At 35.9% G+C, this 25,919-nt stretch overlaps 2 protein-coding genes across 4 annotated transcripts; both read right to left on the bottom strand.

Annotated features, from left to right (window-relative positions):
• Nucleotides 1-782: 782 nt before the first annotated feature.
• LOC107671865 (zinc finger protein PLAGL2-like) lies at nt 783-6,101 on the bottom strand. 3 transcript variants are annotated; one of them, XR_001632262.1, is made up of 4 exons: nt 5,859-6,101; nt 3,787-3,853; nt 2,330-3,585; nt 783-811 (listed from the first exon to the last, which is right to left on the bottom strand). XR_001632262.1 is itself a non-coding variant. In XM_016464859.1 (3 exons), exon 3 carries the CDS (start codon nt 3,537-3,539, stop codon nt 2,403-2,405), a length of 1,137 nt encoding a protein of 378 aa, XP_016320345.1. In that variant the 5' UTR covers nt 3,540-3,585; nt 3,787-3,853; nt 5,859-6,101; the 3' UTR covers nt 2,138-2,402. The 3 variants fall into 3 exon arrangements, 2 of the variants coding, with proteins under 2 accessions (XP_016320345.1, XP_016320346.1); XM_016464859.1 differs by lacking the exon at nt 783-811 and having other exon boundaries at nt 2,138-3,585; XM_016464860.1 differs by lacking the exons at nt 783-811; nt 5,859-6,101 and adding an exon at nt 4,880-4,956 and having other exon boundaries at nt 2,138-3,585.
• Nucleotides 6,102-8,202: 2,101 nt separating this feature from the next.
• LOC107671829 (PAB-dependent poly(A)-specific ribonuclease subunit PAN2-like) lies at nt 8,203-25,348 on the bottom strand. The gene is made up of 24 exons (XM_016464814.1): nt 25,269-25,348; nt 24,424-24,700; nt 21,134-21,303; nt 20,800-20,920; nt 19,889-19,966; nt 18,864-19,134; nt 17,516-17,861; nt 16,973-16,988; nt 16,664-16,777; nt 16,347-16,546; nt 16,114-16,262; nt 15,916-16,022; nt 15,163-15,261; nt 14,801-14,883; nt 14,588-14,729; nt 14,313-14,450; nt 14,164-14,223; nt 13,938-14,028; nt 13,271-13,428; nt 10,997-11,140; nt 10,525-10,704; nt 10,354-10,447; nt 9,569-9,772; nt 8,203-8,770 (listed from the first exon to the last, which is right to left on the bottom strand). Exons 2-24 carry the CDS (start codon nt 24,685-24,687, stop codon nt 8,736-8,738), a joined length of 3,264 nt encoding a protein of 1,087 aa, XP_016320300.1. The 5' UTR covers nt 24,688-24,700; nt 25,269-25,348; the 3' UTR covers nt 8,203-8,735.
• Between the last annotated feature and the right edge of the window lie 571 nt (nt 25,349-25,919).

Raw genomic sequence — 25,919 nt, 5'->3', positions numbered from 1 at the left:
GATTGACTATTATAATCAACACTTTGCCTTTTATATCTGAATTGGTTTGCAACTATTAATACCATTGTTGTATTGCGCATACTAGTATTAATCTTTTTGCAGTCTTATTAGTAGACATATTAACGTTTTGTATAGTATTTGATTGTATTGTTTTTTTAATGATACACAGGGCTGTTTATAAAACCATTATAAAAATTAAGTATTTTATAAAATCATAACACCTGTAAATGAATGCTTGCCTATAATTTTTCGTATTTATCTCTTAAATAATTTCTATAATTCATCTTTATAATTATATAACTTTTATATAGTTCATTAAAGACTTAAATTGTTAATAATTTTTAGTAGCCCATTGCATTAATATGAATGAATAACTTGACATAAATACTGACGTTTTAGAGCCCTTGGTAAAAACAACAACTATTATTATTTTACTGACAGTAAATCATGAATGAAACACACCAGAAACACAAATTCTACAAGATGCTTTATTTCTTAATTCATCCTTAACATTGTTTCTTTCCGCATACACCTTAATGCCTCACTCACCCACTTTTGCTTTCATAATGTTTATGTTTAAAACATTCCTTGGAACCCAAAAATGCCAATGCTTGGAATTTTAAAGATGTAAAACACCCGTTTACTCCAGCTAAACAGCCATTGAAACTTTACATTTCTTACTAAAGGTACAGTACAGCTGTGCACAGTGTGCATCTCACTGAGGTAGATCAGTCGGAGTCTAAACATCACAGTCGAGTTGAGGTCAATTTCATTTCAGTTCAGCCAAAGGAGGAAATGCCCATGATGGTTTCTAAATAAAATAAAAACTCATGAAATTATTTCACACCTTCAGCTGGCCTAAACAAAATGGAGTTGACAACATATGCCATCAGTTACCTTATAGGCCACTGGTGCATGTAACACTGAGTCAAAAGTACAGACAGCGAAGCAGTGCTAAAATACCATTCAAATTTACATGAGAAAACATTTTCTTTTCTGACAGTGCTCCTGGTTTAGCTTGGAGAGATAAATGAAGTGCTTTTCAGCAATAACTGGGCATGTGCTAAGATTATTTTGTCTGAAACTTCTGAATCCAGGCAAAACATTGAGGGAAACTTTGTAGTGTGAGAACTACGTATTGTGTAAAACTAGTATAACCATTTTTTTACATGAATATTCAGGGCGCAAATATGATCAATTCTTGTTTATTACTAAACAAAAAATGTTATTTTTAAAGTTATATTTTACTTAGTTCCCATATTAGGAATGTGTCAGAAGGGGCTACTTAATTTTAAACAAATGTTCACTTTTCATTGATTTTCAATTCCAGAGGGATCAATGCTTTATTCTGCATTTCATTCACAAAATACTCTGGAATGAACAGAGAGAGATGGGGATTTACAGGAGAAGAGTCTCCACAATAACTGTGATTCCTTTCATTAGCATTAAGGATGTGAACACAACAGCGCCTAAAAACTTTTACCTAAAGGCTAAAATCAACACAAGCTAATTAATTAAATGCTAATTAATCACCTGACTCTAAAAATGTCATAACTAAAACCATTGAGCATTCAAAAAGAAAAAGAAAATCAAATGAGATAACGTTTACTTCATTTCTTGTCAAATGGTTGAATCTTTTTCGTGACAAGAGTTCAGCTTAGAGAGGTAGGTTTTTTTGTGTTGTGTGACCGTGAGCTGAGAGGTACATCTAAGAACACAGTTCAACTTGACTTGTATGGTGCGGTCACATTAGCCAATTTTCGGCAAAATGTCATGGACAAAAAAGGTCAAAAGTGTAGATGTATGAAGCAGAGCGCACACAGAAGTCAATTTCAAACCAAACACATTTTTGTTGGTCAATGCATTAAATTTATATTACCATATGACTCGGTTGTGAAATTTGCACAGGGAAATCTTTCACCCGCATTCAAAAGTACCCACGTGGATTCCTATTGAAATAACTAGATTTTGCAGACGAAAACTCGCAGAGCAATAAATGTGACCGCACCTTTAGTCATAGAAGTGCCGTTGATAAAAAGTGCTTCATTATACAACGGAGAACACTGTAATAGCATTATTTTCCTTCTTGACAAAAATATTGAGGTATTTCTTTAGCTAACTTTTCAGTTTGTTTTTGTTTTTTTTAAATGAATTTTATGTTCATTTATCACTACAAAACAGTTACTCTGAAGACCCTCTAGGAAAAACCACAACGTTTTTTAACTATTCAAAACTAAAAGCAAAACTCCATCTATCCTAGTGATCCTTTCATATAATTCTACAGGATCCATTTCGCACCCAACAAACTTCACCATCTCCAGTTCATTACCTATAAGCTACTTGGCAATGACACAACAGAACTGTCGCGTTTGACTGGCAGGTCATAGTGGACATGGGCGACATCATTGCTGGAAGGCCTGATGGAATCGAGGTAGAGTCGGAGAGAAACCAGAGAGCTGGTTTAAGTGCCCTGAAGCCTGAGGCTCATGCAGTGACTGTGGCTGAAATGAGGCAAGCGGCCCAGAGAGCTGAGAGGTAGGGCTTGGGGACACGACGTTGGTGGTGGTCGAGTATCCCAAGGTAGTGCTGTAGGGAGGCAGGCCAAACGGCAGGAAGCCCAACAGGTGCGAGAGGTCCATGTTGGCGGAGGTGGTAGGTGGCTCGGCTGAGGTGAACGCCGAGTTCCTGAGAGTGAAATGGGCACTCTGACCTCCCAGACTGTCAGTGAAAAGGTCGCCAGGCCGGGAGACGGCAGTCGCTACAGCGGCCTGCGGTGGCATTGGCCCGCACTGGAGTTCAGTCAGGAAGCTCTCCATCTCCGCTTTCAGATATGAGGTAGTGGAACTCGGCTGATATCTGGAAGCCTGCTGGTAATGCTGCGGAGGAGGCTTGTTTGGCTCAAGGTAGCAGCCCACACCCATTGGGCTGGAAAGGGGGCCAGACACCATCGTGTGATGGTGATGATTGACCCCTGAGGTAGATGTGCCCGGAAGGCCTTGAGGGTTGAACATGGCCATGGAAAACGCCTCTGTGGCATCTTTCGGAGATCCAACAGAGCATGCGGTAGGACTGCGCTCCTCTTTAATGGGCATCGGAGGAAGGGTCTCCAAATCTTGTGCGTGGCTTTTCTTCAGGTGTCGGGTGAGGTGGTCGCGACGGCCAAAGCGTTGGGCGCAACGCGGGCACAGGAAGTCCCGTCTGCCGGTGTGCACCACTGCGTGGCGCCTCACATCCTTGCGAGTGAAGAAGCGGCGGCCGCACCGTTCACACTGATGCTTCCTTTCTCGTACCACAGTCCCCGGAGGTGGCCGGCCGGTGTGTGTACTCAGGTGCTCGAGTAGCGCCGGCATGCTCTCGAATGCCTGACTACAGACCTTACAGGTGAGGTCACCGCTGGCGGAGGTGGCATGCGTGGCCACGTGGCGTCTAAGTCCCAGGCGAGTGTTGTAATGCTTTCCGCATTCCTCGCACCGCAGTTCCTGCTTGTTGGGGTCATGGTTTTGCAGGAGGCTGTTTAGCTGGTCTTTGCCATGAAACATTTTCTCACATATATGGGTAGTTCTCAGGGAGTATGTCACTGTACATCTGTGAAAAGCCAACGATCAGTGATGACAACAATTCAAGGTTAAAAAATTAAGTACAATTATAATCTCATTGTTTTAGAGCAGGGGTGCCCAATCCTGTTTCTGGAGATCTGCCTACCTGTAACGTTTAGCTCAAAATGTAATCAGGTAGATCTCCAGGAACAGGATTTGATAGCCCTGTTTTAGAGACAAAAGCAAGTACCTGAGAAGAAGCTCCAACAGCTGATTTTTCTTCGGAGTGAAGATTGTTTTTTTGCATGTTCAGTCTTCTGCACATAAACAAAAAATGCAGCAGGTGAGGATTTGGTAACATCATCTTGATCTTATACATGCACTTAACACAGTAATAACAGTAAAAATGCACAGTTACAAGCAACTAACCATAAATGAAACTCTAAGCCTAACCATATATTAGGTACATGTTAATTAATATTACTCTGTACTTATTTGTATAACTACATTGCAATAATTTTAAGTGTAAATAAAAAAGTAAATAAATAAAGTATAACCAATTATTTTCCCCTTAAAGTTCTTTTATGCAAATGTTTATCTAAAATAGTAATAAATCCACAGTGGGTTTGACCATGCAACAACCCAAAAAGTTTTATTTCTAACATTCTTCAATTATCTTCTTTTGTGTTCCATAGAAAGAGGATTAGTAAATGATGACAATTTTCATTTTTGGGTGAACAATCCATTTAACTTGCTTGTAAACACAGTACAACAATTATAACTTAAAGCTTTTTTTGCTGCTACATTATCCAAACAAAAATATTTAAGGCATATACAGTGTAATGAAATGCAATATGATGGTAAAACATTTATATACTGTATATGCTTATATACATAAATTGTTTTAAAATTCCTGGAGGACACCAATGCATCAATTTCTACTGTCTTCTTTCAACATTGAAATAACACAGAACATTTCTGAAAAATAAAAAGATCCCTAGAGAATTTTGACTTCTAAAGAGATAATAAATGAAAGAAATAAACAAAAAAAAGAATCAATTCTTGATTTAGTTTAGTTAAAATTTGGAAATTTGGGATTGCTTAACTCTGAAATTAATTTTATATATGAACAATGGAAAAACATTTTTTAGATACATTTATAAAACTTTAGATTAAAAAAAAAATAAACAAAACTTAAAGAGTGGCTTGATGGCAAAGCAGTGCAGTCTATGAACCAACCGGTCTCTCTGAATGGTAACAGATTTCAACATGAGAAACTTAAAAACACCCTGAGGGGATGTCAATGATGATTGGTTAGTGACATTTATAAAGGGTTTGTTTACCTGTTTCAAGTCTCACAAAAGCACATTCATTATCTTGACAGGCCTCCGCAAAATGCATGTCCACTATTACTCCCTCCCTTTTAGAGAATGGATGGACATCATTCAGGCAACCATTTGAAGTATTTTTTATAAAAACATTATTATATAATTGTTTTAATTTAGTAAAAATATTATTTTTTGAAGCGTATGAATTTGGCTCTGCTTTAAAAGTTCAATTGGGACAAAATATGCTTCTTCTATCTATTATCTTTCAAACATAAAACTTGTTCATGTAGAAATACAGCATAATTACCAAATACAATAATGGAAACCAACATTTTTGCTTATTTTCAGCTTTGAATATTTTAAATTCCAAATGGCTACAAATTACATAGTAACAGCATTTTCTCCATTTCAACTAGCAGTTTACTGCAAATATGACACATGCAATTATGAAATTGTACTTGTATTGTACACATAAAAATGTCATGTTCGCGTAAAATCTGATTTTTTAAAATAAAACAAAATATACTAAACTCTTTTTTAAGGTGTGTCTAGTACTATATATTTTGTTTTGCTAAAAAAAACACCTTGCTGATTTCATCTTGTAGTCTATTTACTTCTGGCACGTTTCGCTCAGCAAAATCTCTAAAGAGCCGCAGAACATTGTGATTAAATGGTCAAATCGAAATTATCCGTAATAAAGAGCGAATCAACACAAATCAAACTATCCTTTCGTGCTTGCCCCATGTTAAAAATAGAAACAAATAAAAGACATTGAAAGCACTATCAGTCTTACGCGTAGCTAATGTGTTTGCTCATGCAGGCAATATTTAAAGTTCTTATGTGGGTTACTGGCGCACATTTATCTTTTCAAAAGTCTAAAAATACTACCCACGAAACTCCATGAGGTTTTCAAACATTTGAATATCAATGCAAACAGTCCATGCGGTCCTAAAGTCACAGTCTAACATTTGCATAAACACAGTCTTGTGCTCACCAGAAACTTTTGATCCCCGCTAAAGTTGCAGTTCTCATGCATTCCTCCATTCTACATCTCGCAAGGGTGCAAATAAAAAAATTATTTCCCAGCCATATCTCGATGGATTCTCAAAAACTATTCGCAGTGGATACTTTATTTATTGTTCAATAATGTGTGTATTTTTCGGGCCTGCTGTTTGTGTCCCTCTAAACACAGCAGCGCTGGAGCTGATGGGGCGCGTGCATTGTGGGAGCGTGACGTCAGACCTCTTTTTGGTCAACTTTCAGGGTGGGATTTCACTCTTATTTTTCACCATTTAAACTATTACAAACACTCACATTGCATCACAGTGAGTTCTATAAATAGACTAAAAACGAATATAAATTACGCGGTATGGCCATTTTCAATAGTTATTAATTACTTCAACTCACTAGTGAAGGAAAAATGAAAAGTTTCTGAGAATTAACTTGTATCTTTAAAAAAAAAAATCATGAATAATACTGTATTTGACAAGATACAATTAATATATCACCACTCAACTTGTGTACAACGTCCGGTTTGTTGCACTCGAGTAATAAATTGCCAATGAAACCTTTACGTGCGGGAACGAACTTGACAAAGTAGCAGAACTTTTCTTCCCTTCTGAGTTCATTCTGCATTATTCCGAGGTAACGTTTAGCACAATTTCGTTTTTGCTTTGAGTATATGTAATGAGTACTGCTTTTCTAACATTGTTTCCATTTCACAATGGAGCGTTTTAGCTTCCAGCATGTAATTGTACGTGCAAAATAACATCCGGTGAAGTCTCGTGAGAAACTGATGTGACTTAACGAAGAGCATTCAGAACGAGTAACATTATTTGTCTATGAAGGTTCTTCATATTGTTATATTATTACTGTCGGTAACTGCTCATTGAAGAAGCTCAGTAAGTGTAAATAATGTATTCATAATAATTATGATAGAACCTAAAATAATACAACAAAAATATCCAAGTTTTAAATTTTATAATATTACTTTAAACACATGTACATATTTTAACACACACACACACACACACACACACACACACACATATATGAGTTGGATAATGGAAATTAACACATTTAAAATAGTTTTAGAATACTTCTACAAAATAATGCTATTTTGTTATTAAATGTAATTATGAAATAAATTCATAATGCTTATACTGTAAATTTAGCATTTATTTTAACAAAATAAAACAGCTGTCACTTTTGCAGTGGAAACATTCAATTGCATTAAATTAAGAATTTTAAAGCAAGGTTACAGTAAATGCATATTGTTGTCTTATATAATAATATACACATTCCTCACATCTAGTTTTCACCCTGTTATAAAACTACTAACAACAACAAACTCAGTACTTTTGAGTAGAAATAACTGTTAATATTTTCTTGCTCAGCAAATAATAGTCCGTATTCTAGAAATACACATAAGCCAAACGAAAGAAAAAGGTTCAGTAAACGATACAAGACTGAAGAGTCTTTAAGTAAGCAGAGAACTAAATATTGTGCTGTAATGTGCAATGTTTGTTAGCATTATATGGAAAAGTACAGACTAGGAAAATAAATGTTGCTAGTGAAGATTACAGACTATAACAAACTGGATAAATGTCTGTATATGCTTTAGACCGCAGAGTTATACTTGCTGGTAAGGAATCTATGCATTGTTTAATCAGTAGGACAGAAATAATACATCATTGTTGTAAACTCAAGAGTGTCAAGGCTAAAAATATTTCCATCACTTACAGCTCCCCACCAGCCAAGCAAACTGGAGCTAAATTTAAGAAGAGGGTCTGGCTAACAACTCTGAACAATGTGTTAAACATGGAATTGCAATTGAAGATCATAAGCAGTATGATCATGTATATCATAAAAAGTTTACCAATAATAAATTGTTACTAAAACAACAAAAGTTTTTCAACTGCAAATTAAAAAAATATATATTGAAATTCAGCCAAATCAAGAGAATGATTCACTCCCAAATCAAATATCAAAATCACTTGTGAGCAAATATGCTGTACACGAGAGTGATATCCAGCTAAAGGCAGAGTATAACCAGAAAATGTATATGGATTAAACATATGGATTTTTATTACTTTTTTTTTATTAAATGCATGCTTGCTGTTTTTATGTGTTCTCTTAGAATAGCATTTTATTGTTTAAATGTTTCAGTGGCATATCTGAGTCTGAGACTACATACCTTACATAAAGAGTGAACTTTCTTTTTACTTTGAGACTACACTAGTTCTCAGTATTTTTAAATAATAGTTTCCCTAATGCTATTGAATTTGCTGAAATAATCCACCCAGTTGAAATGAGCTTTAAAATAGACAAAGATTTATCCAAAAGTCTTTATTCAGCTGCCACATCATGAAAGTGTACTTCATAGTTACAATATAGAAAATAACACCGTAAATCCATTGACTGCTTAATTTATATTCTTTGTGCAGTAATTCTTATTCTGTATAAGTGCCGTTTTTTGACACAATATAAATACCTTGGTGAAAAAGCCACCGTGGAGTCAAACACGAGCAAACAAACACTTGGTTAATGAGTTTTGAATCGGGTCTCAGTCCTGAAAACAATTTTTTTCCTGTTCCTTATGCATATTCTTCTTAATACCACTTACAGGCTACACAAAGCAGTGGAGAAAACCCTTTCCTTTGATTCCAACAGTTTTTTTCATAACAAAACAGACATTTCTAACACAGTATAACAAGCCTTATTTCAGATTGGCCATCTAAAGATAATGACATATACTCATTAAGAGGTGTAATTTGGCTCAAGAGCTATTAGAGGAGAACTGAAAGGCTGTACAAGAAATGACTGCTGAGCTGGCATCTGTTTGGCAGGAATACAACCAACACGGGTCTAATCATAACCCCATCACAGAGGGAAACACGGCTGTACCTGCAAAGAGAAAGAGCATCGAAAGTTCATCAAACAACATTTGTTAAAAAAAAAACGAATATGATTTTTTTTTTAGAAAATGATATGCACATGCTTTGTTATACAGTTAAATTGAAATATTTCAGTTTTTGCAATTATAAAGATAGACACAACTACTATTCAGGATGATTAACTGGCCAGTATTTGGTCAATATTTGGCCTTCTTGGGCAAATAGGAATAGTTCACCTAACAATGGAAATATGTAAAAATGTACTTATTTTAAAGGAACAGTTTACCCAAAAATGAAAATGTTTAAATTATTTAATCACCCTGAGGCCATCCAAGATGAGTTTGATGGACTGGAGTCGTATGGATCACTTGTGGATTATTGTGATGTTTTTATCAGCTGTTTGAACTCTCATTCTGACAGCACCCATTCACTGCAGAGGATCCAGCAAGTGATGCGATGCTAAACTTTATGCAAATCGTTTCTGATGAAGAAACAAACTCATCTACATCTTGGATGGCCTGAGGGTAAGTACATTTTCAACCAATCTTCATTTTTTGTGTGAACTACTCCTTTAAAAGTAGGGTTACCTCTTCATTGTGTTAGTTACAAAATCTACTGACAGCCTTGCTTATGGATAATATTATATTATACATTTGTATCTGCATTTGACAAACCTATATCGCTCAACTGTGAATGCGTTGCAAAACTTTTTTTTTTAAACAACTGAACAGCCTCTAAAAATACACTATATAAAAACACTAATATATATTACATAAAATAATCTCACTGCCTTGTCAGTGATTCGTACTTTTTGGGCTACCTTGACCATCTGCAGAGTCAATGTCTGGAACTTTCCAGTCTAGCTTGCGTCCTTTCTCATAGAGAGCCTTGAGAACCTTCCGGAACTCCTCTTGTCCTCCATTATGACTCAGCTCCAAGTACTTCCTGTACAACTGTAGGGCAGTCCGTGCATCTTCGATACTATCATGAGTTTCGCTCTGAATGTTCAGATCTGAACAAATGTTCAAATAGCCATAAAACACTGATACATAGAAAATGACATATGAGGTCAAGAGATAAGGGAAAGTTTATGGGTCATTCCGTGTCAACTCAACCAGCTCAAAATTTTTGATTTCGCTAATATTTTTTCTGAAGAAAGACATACATGTATAGTGACGAAAGTCAAAATCTTAAATGTCATGAATAAATATTTACTGAGTAATCCACTATTTTGTAGAGGGGGGTCAAAAAGGCAATTTTCACCTGAGATTCAGAGCCAAATAACAAGGGGGTAAAAATGACTTCAGAAAGATGGCAGCATCATAATGTTACGTTATTTTTACACAGAGATTGGTGGGTCTGTTAATAAAATCTGTGGACTTTAGCAATCTGTGTTTCATTATGTGCCAATGGTGACCATTCAAAAATGGGGAAACAGCACTTTTCAAGTTTTTTCTCCAAAGTTTGCAGTCCTGGAACTCAAGAAGTATTAAAGATATCTTGATGCCGTTTTAGATATTGGGTCTTAAAATTTTTTGAATGGTCACCATTATGACCCTTTCATGAATCATGACCCTTATGCAAGAAACCTACCGAGAAAGTACCATGCGAGGAAACGCAGAGAAATCATTCGTTTCCGAGGCATGTGGAAGAGGTAGACGGTGTCAATCACCTGTTCTTTTGGAACCTAAAAATGTGAGGGGTTACAATTTAAACACTTCCAACATACTAAATAAAATATTAACTCACAAAAATTCCACTCACCATCAAGTTTATGACCCGGAAATCTTTCTGTAACCCGTGGCCGACAAAGCGAACGCCAGTGTCGATAAGAAATCGCAATTTCAAATATGTAGATTTCAGAGTAGTCAAATGTTTAGAGGAAATCTTTGCATCCAGGTCTCCAGGTTTGATACCAGAGTACTGGGTCAGGTAGTCCACCACCTGTACATCCAAAGAGGTTAAATTAGTAAGAAGTTTTTCCCAACATTACAAAAACACAGAAAGTATGGAAATCACTAGTACACTAATAGTTATTCCCTATGATTCACCTTACAATTAAATTATTCAAAAATATTCACTGTCACAAGTGACACTAACAAATAACATATCTCACCTGACAAGGCACAAAACTGTGGTTCTCACTTTATGAGGTAATTAAAAGGTCCTGATAATTTCAAAAGGTAATTTCCCTATTATGTGAGTTACATTTAGAATGATTCTACTGATTTATGACCTGTTCCTGTGTTGATATGTAGTCATCAATGAACGGCACTCCCTCATTGGTTCCCTGGCCTCTCACGCATGTGATACGAGCAACAGACATCTGGCTGGGCTTAATGGTGGACTTAGTCCCGTCACTGCGCAGTTCTGCCTCTTCCTGTTCAAGCAGCAACACACAAAAGCATGAAATATTTGGGGTAGGAGAAAATTGTTTGTTTGTTTATGATTTAACGCCATGCGAGCTACCTCGTTTTAAACAACTGAACAGCCTCTAAAAATACACTATATAAAAACACTAATATATATTACATAAAATAATCTCACTGCCTTGTCAGTGATTCGTACTTTTTGGGCTACCTTGACCATCTGCAGAGTCAATGTCTGGAACTTTCCAGTCTAGCTTGCGTCCTTTCTCATAGAGAGCCTTGAGAACCTTCCGGAACTCCTCTTGTCCTCCATTATGACTCAGCTCCAAGTACTTCCTGTACAACTGTAGGGCAGTCCGTGCATCTTCGATACTATCATGAGTTTCGCTCTGAATGTTCAGATCTGAACAAATGTTCAAATAGCCATAAAACACTGATACATAGAAAATGACATATGAGGTCAAGAGATAAGGGAAAGTTTATGGGTCATTCCGTGTCAACTCAACCAGCTCAAAATTTTTGATTTCGCTAATATTTTTTCTGAAGAAAGACATACATGTATAGTGACGAAAGTCAAAATCTTAAATGTCATGAATAAATATTTACTGAGTAATCCACTATTTTGTAGAGGGGGGTCAAAAAGGCAATTTTCACCTGAGATTCAGAGCCAAATAACAAGGGGGTAAAAATGACTTCAGAAAGATGGCAGCATCATAATGTTACGTTATTTTTACACAGAGATTGGTGGGTCTGTTAATAAAATCTGTGGACTTTAGCAATCTGTGTTTCATTATGTGCCAATGGTGACCATTCAAAAATGGGGAAACAGCACTTTTCAAGTTTTTTCTCCAAAGTTTGCAGTCCTGGAACTCAAGAAGTATTAAAGATATCTTGATGCCGTTTTAGATATTGGGTCTTAAAATTTTTTGAATGGTCACCATTATGACCCTTTCATGAATCATGACCCTTATGCAAGAAACCTACCGAGAAAGTACCACGCGAGGAAACGCAGAGAAATCATTCGTTTCCGAGGCATGTGGAAGAGGTAGACGGTGTCAATCACCTGTTCTTTTGGAACCTAAAAATGTGAGGGGTTACAATTTAAACACTTCCAACATACTAAATAAAATATTAACTCACAAAAATTCCACTCACCATCAAGTTTATGACCCGGAAATCTTTCTGTAACCCGTGGCCGACAAAGCGAACGCCAGTGTCGATAAGAAATCGCAATTTCAAATATGTAGATTTCAGAGTAGTCAAATGTTTAGAGGAAATCTTTGCATCCAGGTCTCCAGGTTTGATACCAGAGTACTGGGTCAGGTAGTCCACCACCTGTACATCCAAAGAGGTTAAATTAGTAAGAAGTTTTTCCCAACATTACAAAAACACAGAAAGTATGGAAATCACTAGTACACTAATAGTTATTCCCTATGATTCACCTTACAATTAAATTATTCAAAAATATTCACTGTCACAAGTGACACTAACAAATAACATATCTCACCTGACAAGGCACAAAACTGTGGTTCTCACTTTATGAGGTAATTAAAAGGTCCTGATAATTTCAAAAGGTAATTTCCCTATTATGTGAGTTACATTTAGAATGATTCTACTGATTTGTTCCTGTTTCCTGTGTTGATATGTAGTCATCAATGAACGGCACTCCCTCATTGGTTCCCTGGCCTCTGTGATACGAGGCGAGAACGAGGTTAGTTAAGTTAAATTAAGTTTTTAAATTTGATCTTAGATAAAAATTCTAAAACTAAATCTGGCCTTACTTCATTAAAAATCTTTCCATAAAAGTCAACAGAAAAATAAAGAGTTCTGACAGACTTTAAACTATTACAATCCATCAAAATATGCTTCAAAGATGGGTAGGAGAAAATACGTCAAAAAATGTCAGTAATTATAGAACAGGGGTGGCGAACGTCAGTCCTGGAGAGCCGCAGCCCTGCAGAGTTTTGCTTCAACCCTAATCAAACACACCTGAACAAGCTAATCAAGGTCTGAAGGGTTACTAGAAAGCTACAGGCAGGTGAGTTTTAATTAGGGTTGGAGCTGAACTCTGCAGGGCTGCGGCTCTCCAGGACCAGAGTTCGCCACCGCTGTTATAGAACATTAAAGTGTTTCACACTGACCTGGTTGAGCGTGACAAATTCTGCATCCAATCCGACAAGGTCTGCAGCCTGCAGCATCTCATTCACCATTAGAGGTATGAAGGTGGCGTGACTCTTCCTCTGTTTCCGTGCCAACGAGGCCTCCGTCAGCAGAACGCTGGCATCAATAGGGTTCTTAACTAGGAGGAAATGGAGAAGATGCAGGAATAATTAAAACAGATGCTCATCAAGGCTGCATTTCTTTGATCAAAAATACAGAAAAAACAGTAATGTTGTGAAATTTTATTACAATTTTACAAATCATTCTAATATGCTAATTTGATGCTCAAGAAACATTTCTTATTATTTTCAGTGTTGAAAATAGTTTTGCTGCTTAATATTTTTTGTGGAAACCATGGTATGTTTTTTTCCAGAAATATTTGATAAATAGAGAGTTCAAAAGAAAAGCATTTTTTTGTAACATAAATCACTTTATTCTCATTTTTTTAAATCAATTTAATGCATCTCTGTTAAATAAAATAATTTAATAAAAAAAATACTGCCCCTAAATCCTTGAACAGTAGTGTATGCATATTATAAATGTTCATAATTTTAATAAAATGCAAACTCTATAAAAGTTTTGTGATAGCACTGATACATTTTAGTGAGAAGACCAAAAGTACATTCTGTGAGATGAATGATCACATACTTCGCAAATCATACTTGGGATGGTAGTTCCTCTTGACGTAGTAAAGTACAGCAGGAACCTTCCAGTTCACATCAAACTGAGCTGATTCTGCCTAATGGAGACATATTGCAACACAATTCAGGGTCACATATGACGCATTTCCAGTGGGAATACAGAACTCGCTGTGCGAGTACACACTTTTCATAATAGGAAAAGTTGGAATTTGCCTGATGTTTGGTATTTTTACCTTGTCAATGGGCTCAATCAGAAAATCATTGAACAGATACCACTGCTGGTGTGTTACTCCCTGAAAGCAAGACAGAAAACACAGTTTGTCCCTTATGTCCAACATATTATGTCAAAAATCTAGCAAGTACTTTAAAGATTTGCTCATACCTCTTTCCTTTGATGGTAGGTCTCGCCCACTTTGATATGTGCTACCAGGTTCCCTCCGGTCCGAGCATCCTGGATATGAGATACGATGGCGACCAGGTCATAGACAGACGCTCCTTCTGCCTCTTCACTTTCAGTCAGCTATGAGAAGAAACAAGACACATTTTATTTGAGCAAGGTCATTTAAAAAAACTTAAGAGTCATCTTTCCCAGGTATGACATATCTTGATGTGGTTAATGAAGTTCACCCTTTGAAACAGTGAAAAGGTGTTCCTCACCTCCTCTCCCTCAGACAGGCTGCTGACCTCCAGGCCCTGAGTCTTACTAATGCACATCTTCAGACTGAGAGGGATCCACACGTGCCTCATATCCTCCGCTTGCGTGTCGAAGGTAACGCCCTCCACGCTGCACAGCTCTTCCCTGTACATGATTTATATATTATTATACATAAAACATATAGACAGATGCATTTCTACAATCAGCACACTTACTCTAAACACCATTCTGTCGGTAAAGGTTCTTTGGGTTTGGGAGGTTCAGCTGCTTCTTTCTTTAGAGCTTTGTTGTACGCATACTGTTAACAAAAAAAATGAATGAATGGAAAATTAAAACAAATCAGTTTGCCTAGAGTGTCACACACCAAAAACATACAGATCAGCTGAATGAACAGGATGTTGCATTGCTAATACACCACTGACATATGACAGAAAAATATAATATAACAAAGACATCTTTAAGTAATGACTCCAACGGCTGTGTAAAGCATTAGAGGATATTTAAGGGTGGATTTATGGCTGAATTTTGTAAATGCATGACTATATATCCTGGCAACAAGAGGGGATATGAGTCTAACCTCAGTCTGTGTTTTCCAGAACTCTGCTTCCTTAGCGCTGTTCACCTCACAGTTGATCACCAGAACATCAGGCAGACAGCGAATGTTCCTGGTCTGCACCTAAAAATACATAAATATTTAGTATTTTGTGCTTCTACACTTTTGGTTGGTAAGATTTTTGAAACAAGTTTTTGAAGTATGCCTCTTCTGCTCACCAAGGCTGCATTTATTAGATCAAAAATAAAGTAAAACCAGTAATATTGTGAAATATTATTACAAAATTAAAAAAAACTGTTTTTTATTTTGATATATAATAAAAGTCAGTGTCACATGATCCTTCAGAAATCATTCCAATATGCTGTTTTGGTGTTTTTAATTTATTATTATTATCAATGTTAAAAATTCAGCGTAAACAGCCTTTATTTGATTTTAAATCATTGTTAAAAACATATCTTTTAACTTAGGCTTTTAATCTCTCTGGGTGTTGAGTTATATGTTCTTGGTGTTTTCTTCTGTATGATCTTATTGTCTTTGTATATTTATAAAAAATGTCTCTATCTTTGTACAGCACTTTGGGCAACAATGGTTGTATTAATTTGTGCTATAGAAATAAATGAGAGAGAAAGAAAAAAAAAGAAAGAAAGAAATAGCCTTCGATTTAATGCATCCCTGCTGAAAAAAGTATTAATTTCTTTCAAAATAAAAATCTAACTGACCTCTATTTTTTTTTAGCGTTTTGAACGTGTATATATAGATAGGCATGTAAAAACCTACTGTTGGCTGGTATTTCTCACAGTTGTCACACCAGGCCTGTGTGCTTTGCTCCAGACATATACTCTTCTTTAGGATTTCTGCGAAGTCATATTCCTCTATCATCTTATCTGTCAAAAATCAAAGAGATCATTTAATGAATTAACTCAGTTTATAAAAGAAGAAAGATGTATTCATGTGTGAATGTTTGGTGGTTCTGACCTAGAGAGCTCTGCTCAGGGTAGTGTATGGTAAACAGCAGAGTCAAGGAGGAGCGAACCGTCTCCTTTCCACAGCGACACAAACTGCTGTTCTCCACTTCACAGCCAAACAACCGGCCAATCACAGACTCCCCCGAGGAACCCAGTGTGCTGCCGTGGAGACAAAACCTAAATTGTTCTCGACTTCGTTCTTGTGTGAATTATTGCATTGAATTCAAGAATGATGCTCCACACCTGCTGCTGGCTCCTCTGTATGCCTGCGGCCCTTCCTGCTCCAGTGTTTCCTGATGCAGCTGTGCAAGAATGAAACGGTTCCAGCTCTGGATGAGACGGCCTAGACGGGCTTTCCCTGTCTGCTCATCAGAGTCAGCTAGGATCAAACCTAACGCTGACGCCTCCGGGATTGTCCGGAAAGCCCGGAGAAAATTACTGGCCTGTTAAGAAAACAAACAAGTGCTTTGTGCATGTGCATATGCTATGCACGGCTGACAGCTCTGAAGGCATTGATACAGCTGGGATGAATTCTGATTGAATTGAATGTGTTAGTGCACCTGGCAGGGGTCTCCTCTGCTCAAGTCCAGCATGTGGAACAGGAATCCCAACTCACAGGCCAGACAGAACTCCTTCTGACACAAATGATTCTGTACCAGGCACCTGACTGGCTCCTATTTGAATACTGCAATTTTTCTCTCTTTTTTGACTCATAATGTGGTTGGATTGCCAATGTAAAAAAACATGTTTGGACAAAATTGGATTAAAAATGTGACCTAAGTTTACATCTTCTATGAACAAACTCTAAATAAATACTTGTACAACAAATTAAATGTAATAATACATATAAAATTGATATAAAATAGCACTTGTATCTCAATGTATCTTCAAGCATGCATCTTTTACTTGTTATTTTAAAATATTTATATATACACAACTGTTCAAAACTTGATGTCAGAAATAAATTAAAACTTTTATTCAGTAAGGATGCATTAAATTGATCAAAAGTGACAGTAAAGAATTTACAATGCTACAAAATATTTTTTTTTTCAAATAAATGCTGTTTATTTTTAGTCATCCAATCCAAAAATATAAAGCAGCAAAATGGTTTTCAATGTTGTTGATATTAATATTAAATAATAATAATAATAAATGTTTCTTGAGCATATTAATTGTCATATTAAAACAGAAAAGACTGGAATGATGGCTGCTGAAAATTCTGCTTTGCCATCACAGGAATAAACTATATTAAAATATATTAAAATGAAAAAATGTAATTGTAAAAATTGCACTAATATTTCACAACATTACTGTTTTTACTATATTTTGATAAAATAAATGCAGCTTTTGTGAGAATTCTTTCAAAAACAATATCTTACTGACCCTAGTGTATATACGAGGTGTAGTCATACCTGGGGCTGGGTGTGATAAGGGAGGTGGGCCAATCAGAGAGCAGGGGCTCGGTACTGGTGAGGGGCATGGGTAGAAGAGACAGAGGCATGAGCTCATGGTTCCAGTCCAGCTGGGGCAGGGAGTCCACCAGGCAGGGTAGCGCTAACTCTGTCTCCCTGGAGTAACTGTTAAAGGACACCTCTGGGGCGCTGGACCACAGGTGCACACAGCCACCAGAGTCCCCAAAGGAGAGCGCCTGTTTGCTGGAGGACACATCAAAGCTCATCAGCAGCTGCCCCACAGTGTTGACGTGGAAGATATCAGCCAGATTGGCCAGGCCGGTGGGCTCGCAGAACTGACACTGACCTACAGACACAAAGACACAGACTCGCACACCAGGATCTCAGTGACAAAAAAATAATCACAAATATTTTTGTAAAAGCCATGTTGTAAATATGTATATTTAAAAAAACAACCAAAAAGTAAATAGACTAGTACAGGACAGTAACAGTGCTTATTACAAATCAGACATCTGATTCAACTTTTAAACTCAAGACCAAAAGGCTTTTCACCCGGTTTTTTTTTAATTTTTTTATTTATAAAATGTACTTATAAAATTGTATTTACAATTATTGTAATTAAAACAGTCTTAAGACTTTTATTTTTATGCAATCTTTTATTCTTTTTTATTTACAATATAATTAATAAATAATTAATTTCAAAATAATGATTTTATGTTTAACCTGAAACCTTTAAAAAAACATTTAATAACTCTGCATTTCTAATGACGTTTCCTTCCCTTTTTTGTTTTGAATAAAACCAAAACCCACCAACATTTTGTTCATTTTCTACTTGGAAATACAACACAATTACAATTGTTAAACGCATCGAGTCAGAATGTTTTCAAGCCAAGTACTTTGTAATGCATGTCTGCACCTTCAGCATGATTAGTTCATGTGACCCACGCCTGAAAATCTATGTGGACAACATGACAACCACCAAAGGGGAAATGAAAGTAAGGTGGGACTTTTGAATGCTGAAAAACTGCAATAACATCAGTAAGCTTCAGAAGAAAAGAACTAGATTTAAGGTGAGGCTGGGAACAACAACGGTAATCCAAAGAAGACCACTACTGGATGATTAAAATACTTCACAAGTTGCAAACAAAAACCCCCAACATTTCTTCAACACATCAGGGACAGTTGGCAGTTGGCACTTGGGTGTGGCAACCACACCAATACCATCCTGTGTATTTTTCATAGTATTTTATTCTGCAAATTACCATTAAAGTTCTCCTTTTAGTGACAACAGTTAGGTAAATACCACCAGTACTACCAGCTTCGTGACATACACGTCCATGCATCATACCTGTTTGTGAAATGATAGCCAGGCGGGAGGTGTATGTGGGGATGAAGCGGAGGAAAAGGGGATCCACGTGGACCTGCAGTGGGGTGATGGCCCTCATCATGCGCAGATCGTACACCATGAGGAACCGGTCACATGACAGTCCATTCAGGCCACGGCTCGAGAAGCCACACGCTGCCAACAGGTTACCGTGTATGTCGAAATCAGACAGGCTGCCAGAGAACGCGTCAAATTCGTGCTCCATTTTAAATGTGCGTAGATCACGCAGAGACACCTATGACAAATAATTGACACAAATTCACAAATGACAATGAAGAGATTAAATTAATGTTGATTACTATATATTTTACTACATACTGCAGAGATTATATAAGGTTATACATATAGATGAATGCATTTGAAAAATAATTTCATTATGTCATCTGTCATTATCCATAAATCTATGCCAGAATATAAGGTTAATTATCTATTTTATAGGCTATATGTTTAGATATAGTATATGGTCGCCAATTAAAAATGTTCAGTCATCATTTAGCTTTTTCTCAGTTTAATATATATATGTCTATACATATATATATATATATAAATGTAAAAAAAAATTAAATTTTTTAAATTATATTTAAATAAATGTCAACTACATGCTGGAAAATGACATTAACTGCATCTACTAATGAAATACTAAAATCTTTTTCCATGTTTTTCAATAAACCACCATATAAGTTGTTATGGTGAGACAGATGGATCCATGCACATTAAGCTCTTTCACTTAATTTTGTGGCCAAGCTGAAAATTCCAACTACTAAATATTCTGAATTGATCAGCCTGTGAGAAAATTAGGAATGTGTGAAAGCACAAAAAGAAAAAGCCCTATGTATTCTACCTGTGTTTACAGCTAAAGTGTAGGCAGCATGTTCCCACATTAGCTCAGAGCAAAACTTTTCATACACAACATCCCTCTATTCTGTGGGAAAAGCGAAAGGAGGAAACAATTTGTTCCACATCCATTTTCGCTTTACTCCTTCACTCACCTTGCCAGATGTGTGACCACAAAAGAAGAAGCGATTGGACTGTCTCATGATGGCTACTCCAGGTACCTCAACAGTAAACTAGAGTGACAGTGGAAATGAAATGTCAGGAAAAGATCTCTGACTCTTTTATTACTGAAACATCCTCTAATCTATTATAGATAAGTGTAAAATTCCCATTAAGTATATCCCACAAAAGCCATAAGTGACAAAGATAATAAAATTAAAAGAAAACTTTTTGCTATATATACTTGTATATATTAGTGCTGTCAAACGATTAATCACGATTAATCACATACAAAATAAAAGTTTTAGTTTGCATAATATATGTGTGTTTTCTGTGTATATTTATTACGTATATATAAATACATACACATACAGTACATATTTTGAAAATATTTACATGTATTTACATGTCTATCTTTATATTCATATAATTTATATTATAAATAAATATATTTAATATATAAACATAACCTATTTTTGTGAAATATATACATGTGTGTGTGTGTATTTATATATACATAATAAATATACACAGCACACATACATATATTATGTAAACAAAATATTTTATTTTGGATGCGATTAATTGTTTGACAGCACTTTTATATATATATATATATATATAATTATATATATAAGTGCTATATATATATATATATATATATATATATATATATAAAATGTATCATTATTTTATAATTCAATTCATTTATTTATTCAATTATCTTTAAAAATAATTAAATGATTTAAAAAAATATTAATTTGATAAAACTGAACTATAAAATGTACATTTAATTTTTTACCTTTATTCTTTTATTTTTATTTTAAAAACGTTCATTAATAAATGCTATATAAAACAGGTACAGTTTGTTTTAAAGTATTACTGAAGGAGTGTTGTATCATCCTACTTTTTGTGTTTCCTGTACTGTTGTGAGGACCAATTCGGCCACATAGTTCTGCCGACCCCCCATTAACAATGTGTTATTATCGGTCAGAATCAAACTGTGCATGTCAGCACCCTCCTCCGTTCTGAAAAAAAAAAAAAACAATGAATGAATGAACACCCACACATAGGCATACATAAGCAAATAAAACCTTTTATTACAGTATTCGCAGGGTATGCCTGTGTTCTGCATGACATTATGCTTTGAGGGTTTCCGACAAAGACGTGCTAGTATGGACATGATACCTGCATTTACATCTTCAAACAATCATTATAGTATATGTGGGTGTGCAACTCACGTATAATCAAACATAATTAAACCTCCTCGCGTGAGGCATTTGAGGTTGTTTTTGGTCAGAAACAGCACCCCTGTGTCCATACTCTGGATGTGGCGAATATCATCGGTCATGTGCACTTGGAAAGAGGAGTAGCGGCCCATTGTCGGACCAAAGAAGGAACTTGCATGTCCCTGTTACGAAACAGAGGAAAGAACAAACACACACACACCCAGGTCAGTAATGCGGCTCATGCTTGTGAATAAAGTGACATCACCATTTCAGTGTGGAAGTACATCAGAGATGATGCATTCAATGGTTATCAAAACCACAGCTGAATTTTTGGAGCGAGATTAGACTTTAGCCTTAAATGTCCCAACTTCAATAGAAACATTTATCCATTCATGCAGAATTTTTGGTGAAAACACTTGCTAGGTATACTGATTCATTTTACAGCTCTGCATATTATTTGAGTAGATGAAGTAGTAGGCTACACGGCTGGTCAGATGTTTGGAATAATAATTCCTGTACTTCATCATCTCTTCCTGCTTTAGCTTTATCCAAATTGCCCATTTGTATTTCATTGTGTACTCAATGCCCAGTCGTAGCAAATACCCTCCAGATTTGGTTTCAATTTAGACAATGTTTTGGTTTCAAAGACTTCTCCATAGCCAGCCCTATATGCAAGAATCACCTATTCCTTCCAGCTCAATTGGACTCAGTCTTCAGTCAGTGGCAACAGTAGGGTCTTGTCAAATTAAGTGATCTTTTTATTGATGATGTTTTTGCCCCATTCTCAACACTCTCCTCAAAATACAATCTGCCAGATCACACTTGTTTAGACATTTCATCATCTAATCCAAAACCATTGGACTTGAAATCAAGTAAACCATCTTTAGTTTCACTCTGGCTTAGTGATGTGATGCTGTTTTTGAAATGGGAGAAAATTAAATATTCTCTTAGAGGATCCACCAAACGTTTTTATTCAGCATGGACTCCAATGATTACATATTTTGAAAAGGGCATAACTATTCCCTCAAACTAAAATTAATAGTGAAATTAAAATGCTTGTTGCACATTGAAATGGATCACGCAATCAGACACAATAGGCTAACAATAATGTCAAGTATTTCATCATTGTTTGTAATATCAAAACTTCGAGATTTTGTTTTTCCATTTTTGGAATTTGTTTTTATTTATTAAGATTATTCATTGTTTTTTTGTGGGTTGTAGGTCTGTAATACGTCACTCTGTTCTTCCTTCAATAAAAATATTAATTTCAAAAAAGTTTGGAATCGTTTTGATTTTTTTATGTTTTTGAGTAAGTCTCTTATGCTCACCAAGGGTGCATTTATTTGATAAAAAAAATACAGTAAAACCATAATATAGTTAAATATTATTACAATTTAAAATAACTGTGTTCTATTTGAATACATTTTGAAATGCAATTTATTCCTGTGATGATAAAGCTGAATTTTCCATTACTCCAGTCTTCAGTGTCACATGATCCTTTAGAAATCATTCTACATAAAATGTTACCATGAAAACGTGCTAGATTTTTTAAATTATTTAATTATTTATTTCTTTTTACCAAATTTATCTAATATTTGCTTTTACAAACCCAGTTAACTGCCTACCTAGACAGCATTTTTAGGCATCATGAGTTCAACAGGCACATTCCAATTCTGAATTAAGCGCCTATGCTTCCTAAAACTGCTGTCTAGGTAGGCAGTTCACTAGGTTTGAAACACAGCAATACTGTTGCACACTTCAATGCCCAGTCGTAGCAAATACCCTCCAGATTTGGTTTCAATTTAGACAATGTTTTGGTTTCAAAGACTTCTCCATAGCCAGCCCTATATGCAAGAATCACCTATTCCTTCCAGCTCAATTGGACTCAGTCTTCAGTCAGTGGCAACAGTAGGGTCTTGTCAAATTAAGTGATCTTTTTATTGATGATGTTTTTGCCCCATTCTCAACACTCTCCTCAAAATACAATCTGCCAGATCACACTTGTTTAGACATTTCATCATCTAATCCAAAACCATTGGACTTGAAATCAAGTAAACCATCTTTAGTTTCACTCTGGCTTAGTGATGTGATGCTGTTTTTGAAATGGGAGAAAATTAAATATTCTCTTAGAGGATCCACCAAACGTTTTTATTCAGCATGGACTCCAATGATTACATATTTTGAAAAGGGCATAACTATTCCCTCAAACTAAAATTAATAGTGAAATTAAAATGCTTGTTGCACATTGAAATGGATCACGCAATCAGACACAATAGGCTAACAATAATGTCAAGTATTTCATCATTGTTTGTAATATCAAAACTTCGAGATTTTGTTTTTCCATTTTTGGAATTTGTTTTTATTTATTAAGATTATTCATTGTTTTTTTGTGGGTTGTAGGTCTGTAATACGTCACTCTGTTCTTCCTTCAATAAAAATATTAATTTCAAAAAAGTTTGGAATCGTTTTGATTTTTTTATGTTTTTGAGTAAGTCTCTTATGCTCACCAAGGGTGCATTTATTTGATAAAAAAAATACAGTAAAACCATAATATAGTTAAATATTATTACAATTTAAAATAACTGTGTTCTATTTGAATACATTTTGAAATGCAATTTATTCCTGTGATGATAAAGCTGAATTTTCCATTACTCCAGTCTTCAGTGTCACATGATCCTTTAGAAATCATTCTAATATGCTGATTTGCTGCTCAAAAAAAAAAAGTTGCTTCTTCATATTTTTGTGGAAACCGTGATACCCCAAACTTTTGAATGACAGTGTAATTTTTATATTTTTATTCAGCAAGGGCACATTCAATTGATTACATTTGATAACAAATACATTTATGTTAAAAAAGATTTATATTCCAAATAAACAGTTCTTTTGATCTTTATATTAATCAAAGAATCCTAAAAAATATATCACTGTTTCACAAAAATACAGAGCAGCAAAAACTGTTGTCAGTATTAATAATAAGACCATTATTAATAAATGAGCCCCAATAATAATTAAGCACCAAATCCGCATATTGGAATAATTTCTGAAAGATCACGTGACACTAAAAACTAGAGTAATGGCTGCTGAAAATTCAGCTTTGCCAACATAGGAATTAGATCTTAAAATATGTTAAAATAATTATTACAATTTTTAATTGTAGTTATATTTCACAATATAAGTGTTTTTCAATTAAATGCAGCCTTGGTGAGCATAAGAGACCTCTTTGAAAAACATTTAAAAAAAAAAATAATTATTCCAAACTTTTGACTGGTAGCGTAAATGCAGCAATAAATGTGTGACTTCACCCGGTGGTTCCCCATCCACAGCAGCTCCTCCTGCAGATCGAAATGTGTTGCCGTCACAGGGATCCCAACTTCAGCAGCCACGCTGTGCAGCTCCGAGTACATGCCCTCCACTATGTGCATGGATTCGGACACGGGAACAGCCAATGCGTCGGGGTCGAGCTCCACGCCCTGCAGCAGCGCTGGGTCGAGCCGCGGGTCCATTGAAGAGTCCAGGCCGGGCGTGTACTCGCCCAAACCCGGGTCCAGACCCTCAAAGTTCATCATGAGGATGGTGGTGCTGGGTTAGAGGGATAGGAAATGGGGTCAAGGGGTCCTTTTGTGTCCCTTAAAAATATATATGACTTATTGTTATGTTTTTCTATGTGTATATATGTCTATTTCTATGTGTATATAATACAAGTATTGTTCTTAAAACATCAAACAAATATATATATTAAATATATAAGACAGCATTTTTAGGCATCATGAGTTCAACAGGCACATTCCAATTCTGAATTAAGCGCCTATGCTTCCTAAAACTGCTGTCTAGGTAGGCAGTTCACTAGGTTTGAAACACAGCAATACTGTTGCACACTTCGTGGAAAAACGGGATGTTATTGCATCGAAGCGTGTGACTGTTTTCCGGTATTCTACCGCAGTGTATTCAAATAATGATTATAGCGTAATCTTTTAAAATGCGCGTGCAAAAATACATCCGAATAAAAGAGAGAAGTTATTCAATTTCTGTGCATGGCACGTCTGACATCTATACTCGGGATTTCAGTTCGTTTATAAAGTTCTTTCAACAAACTAGCAGGAAGGGACTTAAATTGTGAATTGTGAATATTTAACAGGATAAATCATACCTCTAAAATACGGTTATCCTCGGATCCATATGCTCATACTACTCGCTTCATTCAAAACAATAACAAGCACGCACTTCCGGGTTAGATCAAACTGCATCCGGAATCATCATAGGGGCTTTAAGAGTGTTTGAAATTAAAATATTATTTAAGTTAAGAACATTAGATTCTGTCTATCTATCTATCTATCTATCCAGGGGCGTAATTCCCACTGGGGACAGGAGAGACATGTCCCCCCCACTTTTCAAAATCACGTTTGTGTCCCCCCCACTTTAAAATTCGTTTGTTATGATTTTGTAACCGCACGCCGGAGGAGCAGGACCGAGCAGGGCACACTCTAAAAAGCGCTCACTGAAAGTTCTAATGAGCAGGTATCGCGGTTGCGGCACAGTCAGCGATGAAACGCCAGAAGCAGCAACAGATGACTTTAATGTCATCATGGATGAAAAGAAAGAAAGAAAGAAAGAAAGAAAGGAGAGTTGGTTGATTCAGTAAATTAGCTGAGGATAATCATATTTTCTGTCTACACCTGTTAATGTTAGCCTACAACGTTAACATACACTGTTGCTAGGTAACAGAATGTTGTTAGCTAAATATTTAATGTAGAACAGTGGTTCCCAAACTGGGGTACGTGAGGCTACAGAGGGGGTACGC

The sequence above is a fragment of the Sinocyclocheilus anshuiensis genome, unplaced genomic scaffold, assembly GCF_001515605.1.
Source record: "Sinocyclocheilus anshuiensis isolate Anshui unplaced genomic scaffold, SAMN03320099.WGS_v1.1 scaffold1089, whole genome shotgun sequence".
Lineage (NCBI taxonomy): Eukaryota > Metazoa > Chordata > Actinopteri > Cypriniformes > Cyprinidae > Sinocyclocheilus > Sinocyclocheilus anshuiensis.
Note: the sequence above shows the minus strand (reverse complement) of the source record. Positions and strands in the feature narration are given on the sequence as shown.